The sequence below is a fragment of the Leopardus geoffroyi genome, chromosome A2 (assembly GCF_018350155.1).
Source record: "Leopardus geoffroyi isolate Oge1 chromosome A2, O.geoffroyi_Oge1_pat1.0, whole genome shotgun sequence".
Taxonomy (NCBI): domain Eukaryota; kingdom Metazoa; phylum Chordata; class Mammalia; order Carnivora; family Felidae; genus Leopardus; species Leopardus geoffroyi.
The window spans coordinates 65,799,346-65,814,598 of NC_059331.1; the positions used below are offsets into that span (position 1 = coordinate 65,799,346).

The window sequence follows — 15,253 nt, forward strand, 5'->3', positions numbered from 1 at the left end:
TCTTAAGATTCATTCAGCTTTATCATTCATTGCTTTGTCTATTTTATGTAACCTGTTGGCCGGCCTTTCTGAGCACTCAGCTCGCAGCAAGTGCAAGACCCACTTTGCATACATTTTTCCATGGAGTTCTCCCAGGCTGGCCAATGAGGGCTGGTCCTACGTCCACCAGAGGAGGAGACTGGAACCCAGGGTACCGGCCACTCAGCCCAGCTGTGCTCACAACCACTCGCGCAGAGAAACTTGTATTGGTTTACAAAATGGGATGCCTTTCCCTCCAGATTCAGAAATGCCCTCGGAGATGCTCCCTCGGTTACTAATGTCACAGGGTTCGTTACGTCCTTCCCAATCCAGCACGCTGAAGCCCTCACCCCGAGTCCGCCAGAATGTAACCGTATTTGGAGATAAGGCGTCTGAAGAGGTCGTTAGGTTGAAAGGTCCGACTGGTGTCCTTATAGGTCACCAGACATTCATGCACACAGAGAAAAGGCCATGTGAGGACACGGGGAGGAGACGGCCTTCTACAAGCCAGGGAGAGAGGCATCAGGAGGAACCATCGCTCCCCACTCGCTGATGGCGACTTCCAGCCTGCGGGACTGGGACACAACAAATGTCTATTGTTAAAGCTGCCGGTCCGTGGTGTTGTGTTAGGGCGGCCCAGCGGACTAATGCAACAACTTGCCCTGGCAAAGAACTAAAGAAAGGCTCAGTCTTCACTCCTTGGGGGCTGCAAGTGGGTTAAAGATAACACGGACTCAGCACCCGCCATGCTGTTCCACAGAATTTGCAAAATAACCCTGTTTTTATTTTTATGTATTAAAAAAATTATTTTTTTTTAGTGTTTGAGAGGCAGAGAGCGTGAGTGGGGGAGAGGCAGAGAGACGGAGACAGAGGATCTGAAGTGGGCTCCCTGCTGACAGCAGAGAGACCAACGCGGGGCTCGAACCCACGAACTGTGAGATCATGATCTGAGCCGATGTCAGACGCTTAGCCGACTGAGCCACCCAGGTGCCCCGGTAGAACCTTGTTTTTAAATTCAGTCATTGTCAGGTGGGACAATGGATGCTAAGAAAGAGGGGAACTAACTTCTAGCAAGTGGCAGGGGGACAGGGGCCGCCCCACATTTAGAAGCGATGCCCCCCCATCTACTGCTCATAATCTCCACCTCTTAAGTAAATCCTAGAGGAAACCAACAAATTGAACAGTATTAACGTTAGAAAGGAAAAAAAAAATTAAAAGAAGGTAGATCTGGGTCGACTATGAGAGATTTGTAAGATGTGAGAATTTTGCAGAGAAACACACAATAAAATAATTAGGCCAACTTCCCCCGCTAACTTCATTTTATCCTCATTTCCCTTCGCTGACCCGATTTTCTGTTCTATTTTACCATTTCGATGCTTTTACTTATTCTTTTAAGCCAATTCAGATCCTCCGGGGAGACAGGTGAAGTTCGAACATAAATATATTTACTCGGAGTTTTGCCGCTCAAATGCATGGACTCAAATATACACATACAATCTTCTTAACCCGGCCTCTCGGGTGGGTTTTACATTTCTTTGGGCCATATTGTCACTAGCGGTCATTTTATTGTAGTATTTTTTTAAGTTTGTTTATTTATTTTGAGAGGGGGGAGGAGGGGCAGAGAGAGAGGGAGACAGAGAATTTGAAGCAGGCTCCGTGCTGTCAGTGTAGGGCAGGACGCGGGGCTTGAACTCACGAACCATGAGATCCTGACCTGAGCCGAAATCAACAGTCAACATGGGCTGGCGATGCTAGATCGGCAGAAGCAGGGAATCCAAGCTCCCTGAAAGCAGGCACGGGGTCTCCCGCTCCAGGGTGGGGGGCTTCCTCCTGCGCCCCACGGCGTGTATCTCCTGGGTCCAGTGTCTACTCCGCGTCCGAAGTGGACCGCGCAAAGCTTCTTGAAAGGCACGGCGTCCGGGTGCTGGAATCCATCTGCCTGGTTCTGTCCCCAACACTCATGCGGGATCACAGCCCCCTCCCTGTGTGGCACCCTCTGCCTGAGGCCTTGAAACACACCTTCCCCCTGCAACCTCTGTTCTCCCCTGAGCCACATGCTAATGAAAGGCTTTGAATCACCAACCGGATTCCTCCTGGGGTCGCCTTTCTTCTCAGTCCTTGCGCTGAGACAAAAGTCCCCCCCTCCACGCAGCCGAAAGTGATTGAACACACAAATTGCCCAACGGGAGAAATTGCCAGTGGGGAGTCCTGAGCTCAGAGGCCCAGGGCAGCCCACACGTTCCAGCTCCTGCCGTGGATCAGGAATTCGAGCAGATTTCTGGCCCTTTGTGGGAAGCCAACGGAGGGAGGAGCGGGCAGAAGGAGCCGGGGGTCTGTTCCGGGGCTCAGGCCGTGTAATGACACCTCTTCCCTGCAGCGGACAAAGGTTGCCATGGCAAGCCGGCTACGCGGCAGAGAGAGATGCTGCGACAGCCGACGCTGGGACCAGAAATGTCCTTTCAAGTGTCACCCGGCACACGGAGAGGCATTGGCTTTTCTTCCACAAGAGCTTTCAAACCCAATTAAGAGACCATTTTCCAGCCCAGTTTGGGCAGCTCACACGACGACTTGCTGTCTGACTCTGTTGCACTGTCACTCTGTTGCCTGACATCTAGTAGCTGGGATTGTGGCTCGGGGCGGGGGGGGGTGGGGGCTGGATGCAGCCTCCCCCCGCAGCCCAGCCCCACGGCTGTCACCAAGCTGGGGTGCTCCCCAGGGCCTCACAAATTACAGACAATCAACCTTGTCAGTTGCCTCCTGCTGCAAACACACGTGGGTGTCTGCTTCCATTCTGCAAAACTTGGGCTCCAAAGAGGACTTGACTCCAAGGGCAGAGAGATGCCGGGATTAGCCCCAAGCAATGTTGGGATTGCCAGGGTCTCACGGTCTTTAAAGTAGAGATCATGGAAAGACTGAACCCAGGCCAGCATGCACACCTCTGGAGACTCTGACCCAAGCAAACGGTCAGGGACGCTCCTGGGTCCAGCCCGCCATTATCCTACCCTTGTCTCTGGCGAGCTTGTGCCCTAGGACACCACACGCCCCCATTCTTGGCCCCAGCTTCCTCGCCTATGAAAAAAGTCGTCACTAAAGCCATCCACGCTCTGGGGCGCCTGGGTGGCTCAGTCCTTCAAGCATCTGACTCTTGATTTCGGCTCACGGTTTGCGAGTTTGAGCCCTGCTCGAACAGGCTCCGTGCTGACAGCGTGTAGCCTGCTCGGGATTCTCTCTCTCTCCCTCCCTCTGCCCTTCCCCTGCTCACCCTCTCTTTCTCTCTCTCAAAAGAAAGAAACGTTCAAAAAAGTAATGTCTGCAGTAAACAAAGCAAGCAACCCTCACCACCCCTTGGAGGTTGAAAAAAGATCACATGAAGCCCAAGGAATAAGTATAGGTCATAGTGGGCATTCGGCAAAAAGCCGCTATTAGTGTGAAGGGCACGGCTGAGATTACAGGGTATTTGTAAGCTTGGTGAGAAGTATCAAATTATGAGAATCATCTTGGACAGCTGAAAGGAGGGGAATGAGAAATGGCTTTGGTTGTAAGATCTGACACCCCAGAAACACTCTATTTTTGTTTTATTTTGATTTTTTTGGTGGAGCGTGAATCCTGAATTTGGACTTAGCCCGGACAGCCCCAGGAGGAAGCTGATAATCTTTTTAGAATATTGTCACCCCTTGACCTAAAAGAGTATTTTCTGACGTGTTATTGATAAAGGGAACGATTTGATACAATGTAAGTCATGTACAGTATTATTATTTTGTTAAGTTTGTTAAGTTTGAGAGAGACAGAGACAGAGGGAGTGGGGGAGGGGCAGAGAGAGAGAGAGAGAGAGAGAGAGAGGAGAACCCCAAGCAGGCTCTGCGCTGTCAGCACAAAGCCCGACTTCGGCTCAGGTCATGATCTTGCCGTCTGTGAGTTCGAGCCCCGCGTCGGGCTCGGTGCTGACAGCTCAGAGCCTGGAGCCTGTTTCAGATTCTGTGTCTCCCTCTCTCTCTGCCCCTCCCCTGCTCATGCTCCATCTCTCTCAAAAAATAAATCAACATTAAAAAAAAAAAGAATTGTAAGATAATAGGTCTGTGCTGTTTGGAGCTAACAAAATTTACAGCAGCAAACGAAAACTGACACGCGGGAGGTCAGAAGCCCCCGTCTGGGTGGGCGGTCCCAGGACCCCTTGCTTCCTTGCGACTTTGGCCAGGCGAGCGGCTGACTGCCCACACATGCCCCCGTGTCTCCGTGTCTCCGTGGGCCGCTGGGCAGAATAGCAGCCACCATAACTGACTCTCAATTCTCAATCTCACGACCAGGCACTTGACTGGAGGAAAATGAAGTCAGGGAGGGTGGTGGCTTCCACAGAGTCCATGGTCCAGGCTAGGAAATAAGAAAAGCCCAAAGCCCATGTCTCCTCGGTGACATCTGTCCTGAGGCTCCTGGTGGGACAGACCTCTGTCACTTGCACCCGTCATGTCCTCGAGGCACGCCCCGGCACATGGTCGCTGTCAGTGGTACTTGTCCAATGGGGAGAACGAATTAGAGGGTGCGGAGAAAAGGCAGCATCTTCGGGGGACCTCGGCTCTCACTGATGTAGTGGTTTCTAGGAGCCTTGGAAGGACGTGGTCACGGCTGCACTCACCGCCCAGAAGACGGCGCTCAGCGGTGGTGGAGGTGACAGCTCTATGGCAAATGTGGGCTCAGACCCCGGCTCCAGGACTTCCCGGCAGGGGCTGGCGGGCAGGTCACCTGCGGGTCTACACCTCAGTCTCCCGGCCTGTAAAAGGGCGTTAAAACAGCCCGATTCCCAGGCTTTTGTAGGATCAGACGAGCTGATGCCCGCAGAGGGCTCAGACCTGGTGACAGGCACCTGGAACGCTGCGCGAGCCTCCGCTCGTGTTCAGGGGCCGCCCCTGTTCCATCCACCGAGCCTGGGGGAGGGAGTGACAGACACCGCCGGGACCCAAATCCAGATCCAGAGGGCTCCTAAGGGCTCAGCCATGCTGGTTCTCCAGGAGGCGTCCGAGGACGCACGGGAAGTTCAAGGGCCTCTCTCGTCCACCTGCAGCTGTGGCCCCGGCGTGGAGCCCAAGCCCCCCCCCCGGAACGCTGGACGCCCCTCCCCCGCCGCCTTACCTGGATCACTCCACCCCCTTGGCCCGCTTCCCCGGCCAAAAATGCCTCTGGCAGCTTCAGCATCTTCCCCAGCCAGTCCATCATCACCGTCTCCAGCTCTGTGCACGCCGGACTCGCGGCCTAGCAGGGCGGGAGAAAAGGAATCAGCCACCTGCCGGCCTGTGACCCATGGGGACGCGAGGCGGCCCGCTTCCTCAATTCTGTCCCTTGGACGCTATCGGTTTCACAACAGCCTTCAGCATTTTCAAAAGGCCCGTCTCTGGGCGGGATTACTGTGCTCTCCCCGCTGGCAGTTCCGGGCAGAAGAGGCAGTCCAGCCGAGACGGGGACCCCCGGAGTGAGCACCACAGCGGGACCCCTCACGCTGCCAGCTCTGAAGCACCACCGAGGGCCACCCTGGCCACGTCACACGCCACACCCCTGTTCTGTCTCGCCCTGGAAGGACGGATGCAGCCACGCTCCCCAGATCCCAGAGTGCCCCAGGAGGGACAAGGGTTTGCGCGGCCCTCTCGGTGACCTCACCGTCCTCCACCCACAGACTCGGCTCCCTGGGGACGTCACCCCCTCTCACCCACCCTTCTCTGCCACAAATCTCTAGAGGCTGGCCTCAGAGCAAGGGGCCCAGTCTTGCAGAATTTCGGGAGCAGATGGGTTTAGTGCCCCTGCCCCGGGGGCACCTGGGTGGCTCAATTGGTTGAGCGTCCGACTTCGGCTCAGGTCATGATCTCATGGCTCATGGGTTCGAGCCCCGAGTCGGGCTTTGTGCTGACAGCTCAGAGCCTAGAGCCTCGAGCCTGCTTCGGGTTCTGTGTCTCCTTCTCTCTCTGCCCCTCCCCCACTTGTGCACACACACTCTCCCCCTCTCTCCCTCTCTCTCTCTCTCTCTCTCTCTGTCAAAAAGAAATAAACATTAAAAAAAAAAGTCCAGTCCCAGACGCTATTCAAAAGCCTGGATGAGCGTCAAACAGGTGCTCTCTGCCCAGGACTCCTGCGAGAATGGCCGGGAAGGAAGGCAGAGCCCATAATGCCCCTACCGTCCTGTGCTGCATTCCACCAGCACCTTGCGTGTCCCCGTTTAGTTATCTGTGTATTTACACAAGGATCTAGAAAGATGCACCGGTGGGCCCTCCTCCGTAGTCACAAGTGAGTGCAGTGAGACTGGACGGAGTTGGGGAGGTGGGTTCTAGGTGGCCTGTGCCCTCTGGGAGCCCCCGGGGCAGGTCGCTGACCTTGCCTTTTAGGAGCTCGAGCTGGTGCTCTACCATCCCGGACTGTCCCCTGTCATTGCACAGGGGATGGGGCAGGTTGGCCTGGTTTCCACCGAGGATGCACGGAGCACCTCTCGCCAGGTGGGTCTCACTGGGGTGCCAGGGCCACGTGTACACCATGATGCACGGCTGGTGACAGCCAGCTGGTCAGCCCCGGGGGAGGTCCTACCCCATCCCAGCTACGACCAGCTCCAGGCTTGGGAACCTGCACTCACTGAGGAACCCGTGTCCTGGCCAGTACAGGTGAGGGACAGGGAGGCGGTTCTCCAAGCTTCCAGAGAAATCAGAGTGTCCTCAGAAAGAGCACACGCAGTGGGCTAGATGCCGAGTCACCCAGAAGGGACACGATGGCTCTGGACTGGCAAAGGGAAATGAAATCTGCTGCAGCATCTAATAAGAGAAGGCGTCCCTCAGAAGGGGGTGTGCTCGGCAGAGATACAGGGAGGGCACCGAGGCCACCTTGTCAGTGCCCAGGCTGCTGTCCCGGGGGCAGAGGAAGGCCTCGGGGCACCTGCGGAGGGACGGTCCAGAGACCCCCGGCAGGGGAGCCAGGGATGGCTCCCCCGCAATCCTTCCTGGGCGGCTGACTTCCTCCCCCAGCAACTACGGTTGGACAGACGCCCCCGTCTAAACAGCAAGCCTGCCGGAGTGGCGAGCCGGCAGGTGCTGGGTCCTGCTGCTTGGCCCGGCTCGTTCGCAAACTAACGCCTCCTTCACATGCTCAAGGCCAAGTCCGGCACTAGTCAGCGCCCATGCGTCCACTCAGCTGCAAGGCACGAGCCAGGTGGCACTCTGGACCCAGAAGGCCAACGGAAGACCCTGACCTTGGAAGATGTCGGCTTGGTGTGGGCAGCCCGGGGCCCCTGAGGCAGTCAGCGCACGGCTCTAGCTGAATCCTTCCAGCAGCTCCAGAGCTGGGGGCAGGGAGCCACAGGCAAGAGCAGGCCCCACCGCTCCACTGGCATTCTGTCCCCAGATACGGGGGCCCTGGGACAGCTGGCACAGATGCCGGGCTGGCCCCATTTCCAGGGCCACCTGCCCTGTGTCGCTGCCCACTTGTGATGGGCTGGAGGGGGCATCTCCGGGCACGGCAGCCCTGGCTGCCAACAGATGGGCCAGGACCCCGGCAGCTGCAGAGTTCACAGAAATGCTCTGGGATGCTTGGCAGAATGCACATTCCCAGGCTTGGGCTGCAGACACTCCAGGGTCTGGGCTGCGGTTTGAATTCTTACGGCCACCCTTCCGGGAAAGGAGGCTGTACCTCCCTGTGTCCCTAAGTCCCTTAGGGGTCACTCTGTCCAGGGCTGGATCCTTCTCCGCTCCCCACAGGTGGCTGGTCCCCACGGCAGATCCCCCACCACTGCCAGGAGCCCCCCCAGGAGCCCCCCGAGCTCACCCAGGAGAAGCCGATGCAGCCGATGGCCCCGCACAGCATGTCCGCGAGCATGGCCGGGTACGAGTTGGCCGTGGGGAAGTAGGCAAAGAAGTAGGGGCTGTGCCAGTGTGTCACCTGCGTGGAGACAGAGCCCAGCCCCACGTGAGGAGGACCCAGGGCCCCTCATTTCCAGGATTCTTCAGCTGGCCCCGCTCCTCCTCCGTCTCTGACGCAAGCCGCCCCCTCCAGCAGCCATGGCTCCATCACCCCTGCACCCCTCGTCTCTTCTGTTCCAGGCTTGCTGGGGGGGCCCGGGGCCGAGGTGTCAGGGGGAAGGGAGCAGATGTGCAAGGGCACGTCCCATCAGGGGAGCCGCGGCTCAGCAAGGCCACTGGGAGTGGGGACATCTAGGGGCGAGCGTGCAGGACTGGCTGGGAATACCCCAGAGTTTGGGAAGAAGATGGGGGAGGGGCCCTTCTTGCTCCTTTAATTTGTTCTTGCTGCTGACATGCCTGTCATGCGACAACAGAAAGAATAAAGCCCTCAAGACGCCCTGTACCCCTAGGGATTGTCACGGAGTCTCTACTTGGGGTTGTCACCTCTTTATCAGTGTCCAGGAGACATGACCCAGCCCCCCAGCCGCCCCCAACCCCAGCACCGCCCCATCCAGCCCGCGGCAAATGCAGGGATGTTGAAAGCGCCCAGGACTGCAAATCGGGCGGCTGGTCTGATTTTCTGGGTTACCCCAGGCCGGTGACCGCCCCTCTCAGAGCCCCCAACAGCCCCTCAGGTGGAAACAAAAGGAATACCGGGGCGTTTCCGCCTCTACCCTTCTCGTGGCCTGCCTCCGAACCCCCAAAGGTGGAGGAGGTGTTCTGTCAACACGAGTCACTTTCGTGGTCTGAGGCAAAATGCAAACCCCGTTTCCTTAAGGAACTAGTTACTAACTGGCCACAGGGTCCCCCGTGACACAAGAGACCCCCTGATCGGGCAGGTCGCTGCCCAGGAGCTCTCAGAGAACTGGGAGCGGCCGACAGGATCTGTGCAGACTCCTGGGGACTTAAGACGGGTCCCACAGCCACCAAGGCCACCCCACGTCTGCATGCTGAGCGCAGGCGAGCACCTGAGGAGGACGAGGGGGCTGTGGGGACGCGCCTGGAGCACTGAGGGGTGGAGGGACGGACACGAGCAGCAGGAGTCCGGGGAGAACGAGGCGATTCAGCCTGGGGTGGGGGCGGGGGTGGCCGGGGGCTCTCAGCAGAGCCACGGAGAAGCCAGCCGGCGGGACGGTGAAAGACGGTGGATGGTCTGGAGCGAGTGAGAAGCTGAGCACAGCCCCAGCCTGGGGGTGGGTGGTGGCGGTCAGGCAACCGAGGCTGGTGGTGGCGCTGAGACGGGCCCAGTGTCCAGGCCCCACGAAAATTTTAGGGGCCCGGAAAACATTTTCATTTCTTTGAAGAATCAGAAGAAAGAAGGAAACACTCCGGGCCAGGAAAGAAATTAACCTAATGCTCTCTTTTAAGTCAATGCCTTTGCAACTGATAAGTGCCCCGTGGAGGCCCTTCCCTGGGTGCCCTCCCTGCCGGCCCGGACACCTGGCCAAGGACAGGAAAGATTTTGTTTTGCCTCCCAGCTCAAGCTCGCACCCACGCCCGAGATGGACGTTCCTGCACTCGCTCTGCAGACCTGCAGACGGAGTCCCCCCACCCCCACCCCGCAGGACCTCACCTCCTTTCCCTGCAACCGCACAGAGCACTGGGAGGGCTGGAATCCCACCCAGGGACCCAGGACCTTGCACTGCCCAGCGCGGCTCTGCACACTGAACGCCCCCTTCATACCAAGACTTCACGTTCCGCTGTCTCCCACCTTCCCCATGGATGGCATGTTTGTGCCCCCAGATTCCTGTGCCAAAGCCCTAACACGCACTGTGATGGTCTTAGGAGTGGGGCCTCTGGAGCGCAATTAGGGCTCCATTGGACCCCGAGGTGGGGCCTGCGCAAGGAGGAAAGGCCAGGTGAAAATGTGCCCAGAAGGAGGCCATCCTCAAGCCCGGGGGAGAATCCTCCCCAAGAATCAAATCCGCTGGCCCAGCCCCAGAAGCAAACCTCTGTTGTCTGAGCCGCTCAGCCCCCAGGTGTTTGCACATTTGGCAGGAGCGCCCTCTCGGCCTGACATTTAACCACACCTCCCCTGGAGGGGCTCAGCGTGTTTGCACAACCTCAGGGCGAGATTTGGGATCCTGCACTTGCCTCCAAGCACAAATGTCAAAGGAAACCCCTGGGAGAATGAGAAGTGAGCAGCGGGTCTGAAAGAGGCGCTCTCGGTCTTGAGGAGCAGCCCTGCCCCGGGTCAGTGGCCCTGGGACGCACTGGCTTCAGGGGACAGGGGTCTGCACAGAAACAGATGCTTCCCGCATCTCCAGTGAAATAGATATGTGCCGTCTGCTAAACACAAGAATATTAGGAATGTGCTTCAATCTGAACTTCCTTGAAAACAGCCACCAGGGCCCTGTGTCCTCCAAAGGTCGTATGACTCACACGCATGTACCAGGGGCTCGGAGTGGGACCTGACCTGGGGCTTACAGGGGGATGGGGTGGGGGGGGGGGGAAGAATACTCACTGCCCTTGGAGCCCACACCATCTGGGTGGCGGTCCTGGCTCCACAGCTCACTAGCTGTGTGACCTCAGGCTGATTGCCTAACCTCTCTGGGCGTCAGTTGCCTCAGCTACAAAGTAGAAATGATAAGTCTCTCTCCAGCAAGGGGGCTGTGAGGACCAGGGAGAATAGCACGTGTGACCTGCCCCGTGCCCAGTAGGTGCTACTTCACGGCTAGCCCTCCCTTCTTCCAGCCTTGGGGACACACTTACCCCTGGCATGATTATCCTCTCAACGTCATTGATGATGTCCTCAAACGCGTCTGGCTCCTCGGGGGCAGTAGAGGGGACCAGCGACCGAAGGTAGCCAGGCTGCACGTCGGGGTAGACCTGGCGTCCCTCGATGCCGTCCAAGTAGTCCGCCACGAAGTCCGTCATCTCCTTTCCTCTCCTCCGGAATTCACTTGAGTTCATGGTGCATGGGCTCCGCCAGGGGCAGGACCTTCACCGCGAGAGAAAATAAATCAGTTAACAAACAGGACGGCGTCTCAACTGGGGTCAGGCAGTTACCAGCAAGCTGACTGCTAGGACCACCTGGGCAGCGACGGAAACCCCCAGATCCCGGGTCAGGAGCACCTCCCTCCGTGTCCAAATGGGTGGACGCACCACCGGATTTGGACACGGCGGCAGCCCGCTGGTTCTACCGCTCGCCAGCCACTCCCGACTTTTCATCGTCTGCGGCAGTGAAAGGGGCGGGAAGTACACACCGTTTTCCTGGCCCATCCCAACCTTGATGACGACCGCTGACCCACCAAGTCCGGCCTCGACCCTTGCGAGCCAGCGGACAGGGACAAGCGAGCGTAACCTTCTGAGCTTCTCTGCCCGCACGAGAGACACACACGGCAATGCCGACCCCTCAGGAAGGCGTGGAGGTGCACTCCCGGCACACGTCAGGCCCTCGGCCCGGAGCCCGGGGGGCGCAAGTTCCCATCAGCTAGGGTCTGCTTCCTTACGATGCCAGCCCAGCAGGGACCGCACTCCTGTATGCAACCTGCTTCTCAAACACAGTGCTGTCCTCCCTCACGATGTCAGTAAAACGCGGGCGATTCTGGGTACTCGTGGTACCTAGGTTCCACAAAGTCTCTGTGGACACTGACTTAGAGAACACGGGACCGTTCCCGAGGGGAAACGCAGGGTGAAGGTCTTGCGTCTCAGGTCACATTTGTCAACCAATCAATACATCATGTTACATAATTATGTTATAAGAAATATACATATATATATATAGTATTAGAGAGAGAGAGAGCGAGAGCAGGGAGAGAGAGAGGAAATCTTAAGCAGGCTCCTCTTGGCTCCTTCCCACAACCCTGGGATCGTGACCTGAGCAGAAACCAAGAGTTGGACGCTCGACCAACCGAGCCACCCAGGCGCCCCTTTATGTGTTTCTTAGAGACACTGGATTTGACATTGATTGATTTGCTAAGTTTGGACTCATGGCCAGCTGCTCTGTAACTCATACCTGAACGAAGCTTCCCTAACACAGGCGTTTTCTCCCGAAGGCGCACGGCACCTTGAACATGGAGAACCCCTACGCCCAGCTCCAGCACCTTCTCTCTGAGCCATTTCGTAAACGGCGGCACTACCAAGAATAACACAGAAGCGTTAATAACACAAAAGGTTTCGCACAACACAGACCCCTGGTTGACACAGGAAGGCGGAGGGCGGGTCACCCCAGCGGGAAACGACCACACCGAGCACCTCAAGTGTGTCATCGGGCTACACGCGTGCGTGTTCGGAGCGGTCAGGAAAGCGCCAGGAGCGTTGATTTGGGGACTACAGACGGGTTTTAGCAAGTAGGTGAATTTGCACACGTGAGATCAAAGCAGGAAACTGGGACGACACAGAGAAAACTATTCACCCGGAATCCCGCCCCTCGGAATTCTGATGCATGTCCTTCCAGAACGTTCCCTGTATTTGCAGGAGACCACTGTGTGCTGAGCAAGGGATGCATTTCTGAATCCTGTCCATAGTTGAAAGCTTTACAATTCACGACTGACTTGCCCAGGGGAGTAAGTGCTGGATGGGGGGTGATTCTAGGCCCTCTGCACACAGCACAGCGGTGAACCTGGGGTCACAACTCCAGAACGTCTTCCATTGTTGCCCGCGGTCCATGCTGGGTGTCTGTGGATTTTTTTTTAATTTTTTTATTTTTTGACAATTTGTATGAGGTAAAAGGTGGTAAAGAGAAATGATTCCCTGGACACTTGTTAAACGCAAGAAGATTTTTTTCAAGACTATTGCAACGGGGGAGGGAGACAGAGCTTAGCTCGTAATGCACCAGGACACGTGGGGACTCACAGCCGACAGGGAGGTAGGAAGTAGATGGAATGTTCCTCAGAGCACGCTGGCATGGTGTCCAGGGTGGGGGAAGAAGATATGGAGGGTGGAGCCTTCCTCGACGAGCTGGCTAGCAGGATTCCTCGCTAAACCTGGGCTCGGCAAGCCGAAGTGAGCACGAACGAAGACGCCCACAGAGGCCTGACGAAAGTTAGCGCCAGGAGGGCATCTTAGCAGAGGTGAGTCAGTCTGAGGGTGCCTTTCCATTCCTTGGTGCTCTCTCCACGGTGCTCCCCGCTGCGTGAGCGGCCCAACGGATGTCGTTGGAAGTTTCCAGCTCCCTTCAAGACGGATTGTTAGAACAAACCCTCATCTGTGTTATCATTTGGGGATATATTTTTCACCTTAGTGAACGAGTGGCAGCGACTGCGATATAAAGTAAGGCTCCAAGTTCTAGCAAGAGTGAATGCGAACAAACCACAGCGATCGCCCAAAGTCCCAGCGCACCTTTGCGTTTCATAAGCTCAGGGCCAAGGAAGGTTCTGCTTATCATCCAGAATATCATGGCCAGACTTTCCAACGGCTCTGAGTGCAAAGCCACAAAGCTTCATCTTCCGGTTTATCGTTCCCTGGCCCTGCAGGCTTTGAACTTCATTTTTCGTTTGGAGCGGCTGATTATCTCAAATACTGCACAGAGAATAAAACTTGGTTTTTAGCCCGGATCAAAGGAGTTCAGGTTGACATGATTTGAATTCAACTAAAACTGTATGGATTTGCAGACCTTTCTGCCAGCTTGCTTTCTTGCTGAGCAATTATGAGCGCATGCCCTATGTGGATACATGTTTTTCTACCATGTGATTTCTCACGCCTGTATCGTAGTTCACAGCTTGTCTGTGCTACGTTCACAATGCACTTCCACCGTGAACATTTGGGTCGCTCCCATTTTCCCCTGACTTAGGAGAAAGAGTTGGTGCAACCCATTGGCCAACATGGCAGGATTGAGAGCCAAAGGCCTCTGACTCAGGTGTCATTGGCTGCACTACCTGGTGGAAAGTGCCACAGTGGCAAATGTCATCTAAAAAACAAAAATCGTGACAGTAACAGCACTACCTCAAAGGACTGTTTTTCAACAGTTTATTCATTTTGAGGAGAGAGAGAGACAGAGCATGAGCATGGGAGGGGCAGAGAGAGAGAGGGAGACACAGGATCCGAAGCAGACTCCGGGCTCCGAGCTGTGAGCACAGAGCTCGACGCGGGCCTCGAACTCATGGACCGGCTCATGGAGCTGAAGTCAGACACGTAACCGACTGAGCCGTCCAGGCGCCCCTGTTCATTTCATCGCAAAAGCTCTACTATAATTGGCTCGGCCTCAGGTCGGTGATACCTTTTGCAGACATTGTCTTCATTTTTTGTCTGACCTAATTTTGCTGGTAATTTTCTTCTGACTATGAGGATTTCACTTTTTAGGTAATCAAATCTCAGTATCTTTGCCTTTATGATTCGTCCTGGGCGAATGACTACGAAAAACGCCTTGCGAAGTAAATGTTCGGGGCACTTGCACTGCTGAGGGGAGGCACGTGCACAAGCTGGAGACCCAGCACGGGGACCTGGGAAGGATGGGGAAAGATGCTTCGGTTCTCGGAGAATCGGCTGCTCCTTTCCAGTGGGAACGAAATGGCACAGACGGACGGCCAACAGGAGATGCCTCAGGAAAAACAGACACACACACCCCGACGCGCCCCCAAAAGAAATCGTCCCCTTCCACCCATAAGATGAGACCCGGTCGCTATTTTCCAGTCGTTTTGCCACTTACTTGCCAACTGTGTCCCCCTGATCTCTCCAGAAGGCTCTTAGTGCAAAGCCACAGAGAATCTTGTGCTCATTTTGAAGCGGTTTGATATTTCATGCCCCCAAGCCGGGCAAATATTGGCTGGGAGGTGTAGACAATGACAGAGTTTGTGTCTCATGTCTTTCCTGGCCCTCGGAAGCTCTTCCGTGGACATAAGCCGATCACAGGGCTGGCCGGCTGCCTCCGTCCCTGCTGTGCTGTGTACGGACAAGCCCAGCCTGTCCCTGAACTTCTGACTCCCCAGCCCCTGGGTCAGTGCCCACTCAGGAAGGTATGAGCCCCCCTGCCCCCCCTCATGCCTCCTGCCTGAGCCAGGGGTTGCTTGGTTTTGTGATTTCTCATTCCCCTGACATCCGCTGCTAACTGGGGCTTCTCCACGCACAGTCCTCAGCTGTTGATTTTTTGCTTTCTCAGGACCAATCACTGACCCAGGGCCAGTGACCTGGCCTCAAATGTTTGCTGAGTGAGGAATGAATGAAGGAATACATGAGCAGATGAATGGAAAATCTTCTGGCCCTCTAAACATTTGGGTTTTGAAATATGATATATGGTACCCTACTCTCTACATTTAAGACAGCTGTAACCACGAGCCCATGACCGCGTATCTGCCACAAGAGACAATTGCTCAGGAACAACGGGCCCCTCCCCCGAGAAACCCTGACCCACCCCCACCTGCGTCCCTAATGTC

The 15,253-nt window shown here is 56.2% G+C and overlaps 1 protein-coding gene across 3 annotated transcripts in view; it reads right to left on the reverse strand.

Annotated features, from left to right (window-relative positions):
* DDC (dopa decarboxylase) overlaps positions 1 to 15,253 on the reverse strand; it is an 85,575-nt gene that overhangs the window by 55,200 nt on the left and 15,122 nt on the right. For all 3 annotated transcript variants that reach the window (XM_045494285.1, XM_045494286.1, XM_045494284.1), the window contains exons 2-4: positions 10,653 to 10,881; positions 7,807 to 7,920; positions 5,143 to 5,262 (exon numbers count right to left, since the gene is read on the reverse strand). In XM_045494285.1, the coding sequence (XP_045350241.1) occupies positions 5,143 to 5,262; positions 7,807 to 7,920; positions 10,653 to 10,853 (435 nt within the window). In that variant the 5' untranslated portion in view covers positions 10,854 to 10,881. The remainder of the gene's footprint in view (positions 1 to 5,142; positions 5,263 to 7,806; positions 7,921 to 10,652; positions 10,882 to 15,253) is intronic.